General features: G+C 43.1%; 1 protein-coding gene across 1 annotated transcript in view; it reads left to right on the forward strand.

Moving 5' to 3' along the window:
• Pdcd1lg2 (programmed cell death 1 ligand 2) overlaps positions 1 to 13,459 on the forward strand; it is a 52,054-nt gene that overhangs the window by 37,379 nt on the left and 1,216 nt on the right. Inside the window, exon 5 of the mRNA XM_031390059.1 lies at positions 2,464 to 2,599. Coding sequence (XP_031245919.1) covers positions 2,464 to 2,599 — 136 coding nt within the window. The remainder of the gene's footprint in view (positions 1 to 2,463; positions 2,600 to 13,459) is intronic.

Raw genomic sequence — 13,459 nt, forward strand, 5'->3', positions numbered from 1 at the left:
GGGACTTTGTCACCTCCAGCAAGATTCCTGGCTTCTTTCTGAGTGCATAGGGCTGTGGTAAGAATAGGATGGACGTTTTTTCGCATCATGTGTCTTATCATTTTTAAGAGAATGCAGTTATCTTAAAATAATAGAGAAGAATATGTAGGCCATGCTGCCATAATGAAGATTCTCAAACATGTAATGACTCAACACAACAGTGTATTTCCCTTTACATACTTAGCTAAATTACTGCCTTCCATAAGTCATTCAGTGACCCAGGTTATTTCCATGTGTTACTCTGCCATTCTCCAGGATATTGTCCCCGTTAAGTTATCAAATCAGGGTCATCACCAAATCTATTTCCTTGCCTTCAGAGAGGAAAGAGTGGTAAAAGAGAACTTTGATGTTCTAAGTCAAGATCTGCAGAACCCATTCTTGGCCTGAATTTAGTTTATACTACAGGTTCCATCTAAGTGCTGGCTCAGAGATCTAGAAAAGCAGCCCCTGAGAGCTATATGTCTAGCTAATAACTGAAGGAGGGAGCAGGTAAGATTAATAACCAGCAGGTTGCTACAAGATAACCACTGATCAGTGACATAGACTAGATAGTCAGTTCAGTCTAGGAACCTGGACTTAGGCCTCTCATGCAGTGATGCTGGGCTTCATACCAGACTTAGTGGAGGCTTAGGAACCAACTCTGGCCTCCAAATACAGTCTAAGAAAACTAAAGCCTTCAAAGATGAGCAGAAACTCCACACATGGGTGGATCCATGAGCATACCTGGACAGAACAAGGGTTCCCAAAGATGCTGAGGCAGGAGCCTGGCTCACACCACTACCTGCAACATGCATTTAGTAGAAATAAGCAGTTTTGCAACGTACCTCTACCTGTTGCATGTAATTTTAAAAATATGCTATCTACTTGCCAGATTGGCTGCACTGTCCCCACTCCTAGGAAAGCCTATTCCTCCCAGCTTAGCTCCACCAATGGCTAGCTGGTGCCTTTCCCACAGGAGCTGCGATTAAGCTCCCAACCCCTCCCAGCAAGCTACTGCCCCTGCCTCTCTCTATCTCTGCCCACCTTTGCTCTGAGGAAGAAAAACACTTAGATAGCTTTATTAATTTAGAATTTGTCAGATAGCGCAATTGCTGGGCGCAGAATCTCCTCATTCCCAAGCATGGCCGCAAACTCCTTTCTCTTTCCTCATGTCTCCTCCTCCTTCTCCTTGGACATGGAAGTCCCACCTTTACGCTTCACCCAGCATGTGGCTTCCACATTCTTTATTGACACAATCAAGAGCCAATTCAGCACCTCTTCCTACGTCTACCAAACAAACCCTTATCTTTTTTGGTTCTAGTGTTCACATGCTCTTGGATAAAGATGATACCTATGGAGCTTGAGCTTTTGGTCAGGAAGATCTAGATCTAAAACCCTGGCTATGTTACTTCCTTGGAAACAATGACCATGGACAGATTAGCATCCCTGAGGCTTCCTTGCCTCTAAAGTGACTCAGGATTATATGGCATCTAATCCTTTCTTAGCCAGATTATTCCATGGTTCTATATACTGTAGAGGGAAGGTCAGGAACAGAGCAGCCAGCAGATCAAACCCTACGTCCTGAATAGTTTTGTATGATTTTTCTGATATAGCAGTTAGGTTTAGTTTATATCCATTACTCCACGAGGCAAAGTTCCAGTCTCAGAAATAGGCGTCGGGTAACTTGTATGCCTATTATTTGCCATGTTTTGAATAGCTCTTGTAGCCCTCTCCTCTCTCCATCTGTCTAGTCCGAAGGTACCAGTGCTCTGAAAAGGTGTTCCCCAGCCTCTAAATTACTCTTGTCATCGCCCCTTCACTAAATGGATGTGCCAGTGGCAGCACCTTGGTTAGTCTAGACAAGATAAGGGGTAACTTGTACCTGAATGGCTGGATTTAACATGTTGCCCCTGTTGAGGATATTCTGCTTTTTCCAAAGGATCTTGATGGTGTTTAAAATTGAATAACTATCAGTGCAGAGTCTAGGCTCTTGCATTCCTATCAGTGAGAGAGAAAAATACATTTCAAGCTGAGGGAGTTTTCTACTTGAATGAGAAAATTCAGGTGGTGAAGAAAAAGGTGATGAAGGTAGAGATAGTGACAGAGATGGGGTGGGGGAAAGGAAAAAGAAAGATGACGAATAGGTGGGTGGATGGAACAACAAAGCCGCAAAAGGCACACACAGTCTGGACCGTATTGCAGCTGAATCACCAGCTGCCTAACTTTGGGGACAGCTCTCAACCTTTCTTCTTTCATGGGTGAATGTGGAGATCAAAGGAGAGGCTGCTTCATTGGGTGGAGATGAAAGGAAAAGAGCCTTTGCATGGCAGAGATCTGGAATGAAGGCTTAACCTCATTGCCATGTAGTAGAAACCACTCAGGAAGCCACCTCAGTCTGTCTCAGAGCCACGTTGTAATGAGATTCTGGTTCTCTCATTCACCCAGGTTGGATGGAACCCAAAGTCCCCAGAACATGGCCACTTCATGTTTTCATCCCAGCCTGCACCATTGCTTTAATCTTCCTAGCCATAGTGATAGTCCAGAGAAAGAGGATCTGGGGATACCTGGATTCTAGAAAAAGGTGAGTGACTTACAAGCTGTGTGAGCCAGTCTCCAGTGAAGCACATCAAGCCTAGAAGGGTTTTGATACTACTCTCGGGACTTTCCACTCCAAGAAGAACAAGGTCCAGTCTTCAGTGAGCTGAACCCACACTGAAGTTTTGGGTTGTTTTGGTTTGGTTTTTGTTTTTTAAGGGGATGTCTGCTCCAGGGCTGAAGGAGTTTGGCTTGCCCTCCAAGCTTCATGGTAGCCAAGTTATGGAATCAGCCAGGTTCCCATCAATGGAAAAACAGTTTTTAAAAATGTGATATGTGTTCATAACAGAGCACCCTTTAGCCTTAAAGAAATATGAAGTACTGTGATTTTCAGGGGAAGAAATGAAGCTGGAGGGCATTGTTTTAAGCCCAACCCAGATGGTGCAGACAGAGATTATATTTCTTTTGATAGATAGACTCTAGACTTAAAACATAAATACAAGGACAAGGTACCCGCACAGGGGAAAGGAGTTACAATGATTGAAGTGTACATGTGTGTGAAAAGCCATCATGATTAGGTTGGAGAAATGGCTCCTTAGTTAAGAGAGTTGTCTTACAGAGGACTTGAGTTTCATTCCCAGCATACATATTAGGAAGCTCACAGTCACCTATAACTCCAGCCCCAGGGGATCTAAGGCTCTCCTTCCAGCCTCCCAGGGAACTAAGTTAGTCCACCAGAGGGCCCTATTTGAGCCAACGCTGAAGGCCTAGTGAGTAAAGGATTGTCTGTACACAACTGTGGCCGACAGGAAGTCCCACCTTCCTCTTCAGCTATATGTGTCTTGCCCTGAGACCAATGGCAAATAGCCTGTGAGGACGCCATAACTAATTCACTAGCACTGTGGTATAGAATTCTCTAGTCCTGCCATGTAGAATCTCTGTGTTGTCCAGGTATTAACAGCCTCTGTGCAAAGGTCTCCTTGCTGGAGTAGATCCCATGCAGAGCACATTAGACTATCATGGCTGATGAGGAAGGAGGGGCTTCCTTCCTTCTCAACAGCTGCACCTTCTACACTAGACCCTCATGAGGAACCTGAAGCAGGAGCCTTAACCTCTCGCTCTCCTACAGTTCTTTGGGCCATTGTTGTCCTGAGACTACAGTAAAGATAGAGAAGTCTCCATCCCTTCCTTTCTTTCTAGAAGGCTCCTTGGTTGCTGTTCAGATTTACTCTAATCACTTTTGATTCCTGCTGAGTACTTGGAGGGCAGCCATTGCCGGTCCATAAAAGTGTCTCACTAACTGTTCCTTTCACAGAGTCATTCAATAGTTGATCCAGAATGACACAATGTATTCCAGAGAAGTTGGCAAATTCTAGTTCTGCTTTATCAGCTAGACTTAAGTATATGGAAACTGTTTCTCTCATCAATAGATATATGTTCAATATCTAAAATGCCATCTGATATATATAAGATAATGCCCAATAACATTGTAAGCTTTTTCTACTTTTTTGTCCCTGACAATTTCATACATATGAACGTATCATGAACTTTAGACATCCCATCCCCCTTTCTCCACTCTTACTCCCCTTCCTTCCCTACTGATGTTTTCTTTCCAAGTCTCCTCTCTACTTTCACTTCTTCTTTGTGTGGGTGGAGCTCACTGAGCTTAATTGGAATTGTTTGCTGAAGCATGAGCGCAGGTTGCTTACTAAAGGTCAACTGACCCGTAGTTATACCACCGAAGAAAATGACACCCCTTTCCACAGCAACCATTATCTCCCAATAGTGCCTCAGAAGCGGGCATCATGGATTCCTCTCATCTTGTGCATATTTGAGCAAATATCCAAGCTATGCTGGGTTCCTGAGTGCACCGGCTATGTCTGTCTTTTTGTTGATCCTCCCCCAACCCTCTGCCTCTCATATTCCTTCCTCCCCCTCTTTCATGATGTCCCCTGAGTGTCTGAGGGAATGAAATGGATATCCCATCTAAGGCTGTGTTTACTCTTGGTTTTTGGTCTGTTATGAGTTTCTGCTATGCTCATTAAACTTGTCGACATTGAGTCTACTATCTGTAGGTGAGTATGACAGACCTGCTTTGGTCATTTGAGCTTAGTGCTTAGTAGACATATTTAAAGCATTCACACACTATAACTAGAGGCTATAATATTGGACATTGCAGACCACCAACATCATTGTGATAAATCGCCCCCTCCCAACTCCTCTCTAAAGCATGAGCTTTGTCCAAGGCAGAGAACAGTGCCTTTATTTTTCCCATGAAGAAACTGAGGTTCAGAAAATCCACGTGACCTCCCAAAGTCATACAACATAGGCAGTTGAACTCTAAAATGTGTGACTCTTTTTATGACAAAACAGCTTAATTAAAACTAGCAATCTGAATAGTATTATCCATACAAGAGAAGAGGAAGTCATAAACCAAAGAATTAAATGAGTTCTCATTTACATGCTGAGCCAACCACGAAGCCAAATCAGAGTCTCACAGAAGTTATCTGTACAGGGTCTAGATCTGTAGAGTTTATTAAACTACAGGTGGCTTAAATGAATGGGAATTTAAAACAAAACTTGACACATGGCATCTGAATATGCAAGGACCAATAATCAATTCAAACATACATTATAACAAATCCAAGGTGTTTATGGTGGTTCTCACCCATGTTATCACATGACTTCATGAAAGCATGGTTCTGGACACACAGCACAGTCACTTTACACTCATGCTCTTATACAACTCAACACCCAGGATGCTGCAGAAACACCTTGGGTCCAAGTTGAGACTATTGTGTGTTATGATTTGCAGTGTTTTTGTTGTACATACAAAGTCTTATTATCTCATTGAAATATAATACTTTAATTCCCAAAGTATATTTTTTTCAAGACAAGGTCTCATTACATAGCTCTAGCTGTCTTGGAACTTACTATGTAAACCTGGCCAGCCTGGATCTCATAGAAATCTGTCTACCTCTGCCTCATAAGTGCTGGGATTAAAGGTGTGAGCCACTACATGCCTACATAAAACCACTTTTAATATTTTTCTATGACCTTTCCTTAATATGTGTCAAATTCATATAGCTTTATATTTAATTGCATTAGAAATTTTATTTTTAAAGCTGTTTTAATTGCTAGTTTGAGTTTCATTAAAAAGTTATCAATGAGTTTTGGGTTGCTATTAGGACAGAATTTCCAACAATTTCTTAAGTGTCCCTAAAGATACTTCTGCTAGTTTGTGCTGTATATTTATGTGAATGGTGTTCTCTACCATTCACCATAAAATTGATAATTTTAAGTATAGCTAATTCACTAGTATAAAATATTTCTTTTATTTTTAACAAATGGTAAAATTACATATGCACAAAGGATTGCTTTTAAATAAGTTTATTATTTAGTACCAGTAAATGCTTAATTTCTGTAGCTGTCATATACTCTCACACACACATCCTCCCCAACATACAGTCACTCACACACACCCTGTCACAGACACACACATATATACCCTGTCACACACACCCTGTCTCACACACACACACACTGTCCCACACATACTCATACACACCCTGTCATACATATACACTGTCACACACACATACACACTCCCAGTCACATGCACATGCACACTCACACACACACATTCTCCCCCACATACAGTCACATACATACATACACACACCCTGTCACACAGACATGCCTTGTCATACACACACACACACACACACACACTCACACACACATCTTCCCCCACATAGTCACACACACTCACTTACACACACCCTATCTCACACACACACAAAATTGCATAAAAATTTCTTGGTTAAAAAGGAAATTGAAAGTGGAAAAAGGTTGGAACAAGTCCTTAAATCTTAAGAACTAAGTTTCCCATACTCTGGGCAAAAACTGGGTTGTTTTTTTTTTTGTTTTTGTTTTTGTTTTGCTTTTGTGTGTGTATGTGTGTGTGTGTGTGTGTGTATTACATGTGTATGTGTAATTTTCAAAGTGGTTTGATACTTTCATAATGAACACTGTGAATGAGTTCTTAAAAACTGCAATAGGAAGTCAAGTATAGTGATGCATGCCTATACCAAGCTCAGGAGGCTGAGGCAGAATTTCTAGTTTGAGATTAGGGAGGGGCTACATAGTAACTGAGAGGTCTGTATGTAATGGAAAAACACAAGAACATAGTAGTCCCAACTTTTATTCATATTTTATTTTATTCTATGTGTTTGTGCAGGGGACAAATATGTGTTTGTGTGTTCCTGGGATGTGTGTGAGGGGTGTGCATAAGTGTGTGTGCATGCACATGTGTGTGTGCGTGTGTGCAAGTGTGTGTGTGTGTGTGTGTGCACCTATGTTCATGTATGACCAAGGTACTTGGGTATGCCTGTGTGTAGAATACAGATATCAACCTTGGGTTTCATTCCTCAGGAGCCATATGGCTTGTTTTCTCCACACAGTCTCCCATTATGAGCTGAGGCAGTCCACTGAGCCCCAGAGATACATTCATCTCCCAAGCATATGCTACTGCACCTAGCTTTTTGCACAGCTGGGGATCAAACTGTATCTTTTTTTAAAAAAATATATTTATTTATTATATATAAGTACACTGTAGCTATCTTTAGACACACCAGAAGAAGGCATCAGGTCCCATGGCAGATGGTTGTGAGCCACCATGTGGTTGCTGGAAATTGAACTCAGGACCTTTGGAAGAGCAGTCGGTGGTCTTAACCACTGAGTCATTTCTCCAGCCACCTCAAACTGTATCTTATAAAATTGTGAAAGAAAATTAGGAAGATAACTCAATAAAACAAATACAGCACATTTCAGATAAATTGAAATCATGTAACTTTTCTCACCATAATGCAATAAAAGTTAAAAAAAAAAAAAAAGAAAATATTTAATCTCAATCCAGGGTTTCTACTCCACCTTTGACCATTTAGTTCCCAGATAAAAGACACTCATTAACTTTATATTTACAATAAGCCTTAATCAGCACAAGAGCTGGGCAGATATTTATCCTCTATGCTATTATGCCTATTTCCTAGCCAATAACCCCATTAAATAATTTGCCATGTTTTGTCTGGGCTGCTCTTGACTCTAATTAGCCCACATGGCCATTATTTTAAGACTCTTACACTGTGGGGGCTTCTCCTCTCTCCAACTTCTTCTATTCCCACCTCATAGTGGTTCTTCTCTGACCCAAGCCTTGGAACCCTACAACCCTGCCTTTTCCTCTTCTGCCCAGCTATCGGCTGTCAGCATTCTCCAACTAAGGATAACTTAGGGGTCAAGGTCACATAGCATCGCCTAGGTCTACATGTGGTCTCTGGAAGTAACCAGTATTTAGCATAGCAAAACAAACCCAAACCTTAATATTATAGAGGCATTTCCTCATTTGAGGCTCCTTCCTCTGCAATGTCTCTAGCTTGTGTCAAGCTGACATAAAGCCAACCAGTACAGGGGCCACCAAGGAGGAAGAAACAGATTGTAAGAGGCAGAGGTTGGGAAGGACAGGACTAGAATAGTGCCTTCTGGACACTAATGGGACCACTGCACTCATGAGGTTACAGCAGCTATGGAGACCTGTATAAGACCTGAAGTAGATGCTGCCTTCACGACGACATTCCAACACAGATCAGGGAGGGGCTCGTGAGCCCCATACTCAGCTGAGAAGTTACTGACAGTTGATGTCTTCTGAGGGAGGGAGAATCAGTTAAGAGTATGGTCCCTGGTATGTTGGCCATGCTCCAGTGGATGGCTCCATATCAGTGAATACATGGGCATCCCCCAAAGACACAGAGGTGGGAGGATTTGGAGGTATAGGGGTTGTCCTTGGCTAGGGGTGGGGCCCTGGGGGAAGGGAGTATGGGAAGATGAACATAATCCAAATCAATCATATGCATGTATGAAACACTCAATTATTAAAGGTATTTTTAAAGTGAAAAGGGAGGAGTAATTCTGAAGCTAGACACTCGTGGGAGTTTTGCTTTACAGACAACGAATTCCCCCACCACAACAGAGAAGTGAGCAGAGCTGTGAGTGAGCACAGCTTGTGTTTCTTTCTCTCCCAATCTCCGTGGGAATTGGTTCTAGTCTCACTTAGATAAGGGAGTCCTCGTGTCCCTTAGGTAAAATGACCCAGTGTTTGCAGATAACCTATATACGGCTGCTCATGGGCTTGAAATGTCTCCAATTACTGCAAATAACCCGTTCCAGATGCTTCCTTTGTAAATAGTAGTGACATTGTATTGTTTATAGAGCAATGGCAGAAAGGAGTGTATGGGTTGCTTTTTCTCAATGCAGTTCCCAAACACCAGACAAGAAGCAGCTTAGATCATGGTTGGAGGGGCTGTAGTCCTTCTTAGAGAGGGAAGGCATGGCAGTATGAGCATGTGTGGCAACTGCTTGCTCACACCTCCATGAGGCCGGAAGGTCCTGAGAAACAGGAAGTAGAGACAAGCTATTAACCTCAAGGCCAAATCCCAGTGACCTACTTCCTTCGGCTAACTCCCACCTCATAAAGGTTTCACAGCTTCCCAAACAGCAGCAGAGGCTGGACACCACGTGCTCAAACACGGGAGCCTGTAAGGGACATTTCAAATAGCAACAAAAACGTCTGTGCGGATGTCTTTTAAATGTCTGCCCTGGGTTATTTATTGCGAGCTAAGCTTACCTCAAGCTGATTTTCCTACTCAGAGAGAAAGTAATAGTAATGGAGTCGGGAGGAATGTAGGTGATTCTACAGCAGTGGTACCCAACCTTCCTAATGCTGAGACCCTGGAATACAGTTCCTCACATTGTGGTGACCCCCTCAACCATTAGTTATTTTCATTGCTACTTCATGACTGTACTTTTGTTCCTGTTATGAATTGTAATGTAAATATTTGATATGCATGATAGGTAGGAAGTAGGGCAGGTTCTAGGGACTCCAGGGACTTCCTCAGAACCCCTCAACTTAGTCTGGCTAGATACAATAGTTTCTATCCCTGACCTGTACTTCTGAGAGGAGCTTAAAGCATCTAATTCTGAGCCTTCGAACATGACTCTGGGAAACTCAGTCTTACTTTTTTGACAGATATCCTTATTTCATATATTATAAAATATATATTTTTGTCATATCCTATTTTAAAGCACTCAGCTTAAGTATATTTTGTCCTATATTATTTTATCAATGTTCTATCACCAGGATCTCCTAACCCAGCGAAGGTCCCAGGTCCATACTCTGTATGGATGCTTTCCCTGAAGGGCATTTTGAGACACTACAGCTTCCACGACACGTTTTTTTGTTTGTTTGTTTTTGTTTTGTTTCGTTTGGTACTTTATTTTACTTTATTCTGGGGTGAAGGTAACAAGGGCAGAGGTAGTTACTAAGGGAGAGGGAGATGAATGGGGTTGGGGTACTTGATTCACACACACACACACACACACACACACACACACACAAATCAATACACTTTTTTAAAAAAAAAAACCTATTCATTACAAAGCCAAAAAAAAAATTCTGATCTTTAAAAAAATATTCTTTCTAAATGCCCCATTTGTTAAGTTGGAGGTTTTTAAATATTCCATACTAATCGTCATCAGAGAGGCTTCATGCAGCAACTGATGGGAACAGATGCAAAGACCCATAGCCAGTTATTAGGGGGCCACTTAGAGAATCCTGCAGAAAGCAGGGAGGAAAGATTGTAGGAGCCACAGGGGTCAAGGACACCACAAGAAAACCACAGAGTCAACTTACCTGGGTCATAGAAGCTCATAGAGACTGCGCTGACCACCAGGGAGCCTGCATGGCTCTGACATAGACCCTCTGCATATGTGTTATGGTTGTGTAGCTTGCTCTTCTTCTGGGACTCCTAACAGTGGGAGCAGGGCTGTCTCTGACTCATTTGCCTACTTTTGGGACCCTTTTCCTCCTATTGGGCTGCCTGGTCCAGCCCTAATAGGTGCTATTAGGAGGTGCCTAATTGATATGCCATGTTTGGTTAAAAGAAGCCTGCCCTTTTCTGAAGGGAAATGGAGGAAGAGTGGATTGGAAGATGCGGGTGGGAGGAGGGAGGGTAAACTGTGGTTGGGATGTAATATGTAAGAAAAGAATAAATTTTAAGATTATGCAAAAAAGACATTATGGGCTGTGAGCTGGCAGCAATGGAGCAGGGGCAATGAAGTCTTTTGATGGGATTGACAGGCTCACAATGAGAACCAGTGAAAGACACAGGATGTGCTGTGGTTGTCAGAAGGGAGGGTGCTATGCTCCTGCAGGCTCATTGAGTGGAAGGCGTAGGGCTTCGGATCAGTGCTTCTGGGCCCACATAGGCTTGGGTGTAGAGTGAAGAAAGGCCTTGTGCACACAGATAAGCACTGGAGAAGCCAGGAAAGTTAAACCCACAGCTTACCTCTTCAACGGTATGAGGTGTACAGAGATGCTCTCCCTGGACAGCCAGGAATGATGGTGATCCTTTGCTGTCTGATGAGACAGGCTCTGCCCGTGTTCCCCAGACTTTACTTATTCCAAACACTATCCTTTCCCCCTTCAAACCTTGAGCATTACTTGTAGACCGTAAAACTCATCCTCATGAGTGATGTCACTTGTGCTTCACAACATCTTAAGTGACGTCTGTGTTATCTTAGGGTCGGGCCATCCGCAGGCCTTCTGTTTATCTCAGTCATTCTTCCTAGAACCTAAATCTTGGGCACTATCTCTGAGTCAACAGTACCCATTCCTGTGAAAGAAGCCAGATGTGCTTTGTAAGGAATCTCAATGTAAGCCTGTCTTAAATGATTATACACTTGGGACCTGAGTTGATTGTTATCCAAATACTTTTTAAAAAAATAAAAAAATGTGCTGTGCTTAAGTATGGCTAAAGTAAAATGACCCAGGACAGACTCTAGGCATCCTGCTTCATCACCCATTACAATAAAATCAGCCTGAACCAGGTTTTACTCTTACCTCACCCCGATCATTTTTCCTTGCCTGATGTAAACCTTGGGTTTTGTGGGACAAATGGGATGTTTAGCTTTCTTGGTAAAAGCCACTTCTTTTACGATTTAGCAATCATGTGGTATGGCACTTGAGTTGACCAAAATGATACAGGACAATCAGAAGACTTTGAAATACCTTTGTGTCAGAAACTTGGCATAGTCAAGCTGCTGTGTATAGCACTACAATTCCAAACCCACCAGTTGTGAAAACTGTTAACATCCTGTCTAAGCTCCGCCCCACAGTTACCTGGCAACAGCCGGGTATGCTCTGCCCCACAATTACCTGGCAACATCCAGATATGCCTGACTTATTATAAAAGGGGCTGCTTGCCCCTCCCTTCTCTCATGCTCCTCTCTTGCTCTTTCTCTCTTGCTCTTGCTCTGTCCTTTTGTCCCTCCCCCGCCCCTCACATGCTCATGGCCAGCCCCTATTCCTCTACTTCTCTACTCTCTCTCTCTGCCTTTCTCTGCCTCTACTACCCTTTTAATTCCCCTCCCTATGCCCTATTCTACACTATACTGTCCTGTGCCTAGTCCCTCGGGGGAAGGGATGCCTCCACATGGGCCCACAGAGGCACCTCCTTCCCCCACACCTGACTATACCTCCATAGAACATATCCTGCCTCTCGATCTTTTTATAAACACATCAAAAACAACCCCAGGAAGCCTTTGTCTCATTTGTAAGAGATGCAATCATCAGTATAAAATTTGATTTAAAAGAGTTAACATGGGCTCTCAGTCTTTTTCCCCATGCCTACCAACAATTGGTCTGAGAGCAATTACTGTAGCCCCACAGCCTGGGTACAGAGCCATGGGATAAACTTGGGAAGTTCCATATTGAAATCTGATTACAGCTGAGCTCTGAGTCAACAATTAGATTTTCTTGACTCAGCAAAGTTTCTCATGCGCCTTGGCCAGCCTGATTAAAATACCCATTTCTTCAGAAACAAAAATCCCAATTCCTATAAAATGATATCCTTGATCCAGAGGCACCTGCTTGTGTAGGTCCTATAGGCTCAGCGTCTTTCTTCAGTGAGACTCCAAGTACTCAGGACAGGGAAGACATGGGAGAGGCCTGAGAGCAGAGGTGACGAACTCTGATCTCCAGCAAGCATGTGATGAAAAGGCGGGGAGGAGGCCTGAGGTAACCAGGTAGGGAGTGGGCAACCTGCCAACTCAGCTCTAACTCACCACTGCCAAGAAGACTGAAACGGAGGTGTTTATGGACTGTCTGCTAGTTATTAAATGCCAGATAAAAAGACTACCAGATTAGCCAAGTCACACACTGGGAACCTATGTATAGCTTCTTGCCTAGAAGTAAACAAACCCCCAACAGCAAGCTTTGAGGCTTGGATTGTTTAGGGTAGACACATGTTTGAGAACTCAAAGAGCACATAACGATTCAATCTCCTGAATATCTTATCCTCTCGAATGCCCACATGACCTACAGTATGAGAACATCTCTGTTGAGTCAACACGATCATTTATCCATATCATCAGAAATGTCTGAGTCCTTCTTATCTGACGTTCTGACAACGAAGTAACTGGCAGAGAAACGAGAAAGCTGGGAAACCTGGTGCCTGTTGTCCTGGGGCCAGGGTCTTTCCAGAGAAACAGAGCCTGGAGTGGGGGAGGAGAAAGCGACAGAGGGAAAGAGACAGGTAGATTCATTTTAAAGAATAGGTGCCCATGATTGTTGGAAGAGTGAGGCTGAGCTTTGTAAAGTAGGCTAGCAGGCTGGAAACAGAGGCAGAGTTTCCATATTACAACCTCCAGGCAGAGTTTCTTCATCTCTCAGAACTGAGTTTCTCCTCAGGGACTCAACTGATTAGAAGGAAGCTATACACTGGGCATGGTGGTGCATGCCTTTAGTCCCAGCACTTGGGAGGCAGAGGCAGGTGGATTTCTGAGTTTGAGGCCA

Source organism: Mastomys coucha, unplaced genomic scaffold (genome assembly GCF_008632895.1).
Source record: "Mastomys coucha isolate ucsf_1 unplaced genomic scaffold, UCSF_Mcou_1 pScaffold21, whole genome shotgun sequence".
NCBI lineage: Eukaryota > Metazoa > Chordata > Mammalia > Rodentia > Muridae > Mastomys > Mastomys coucha.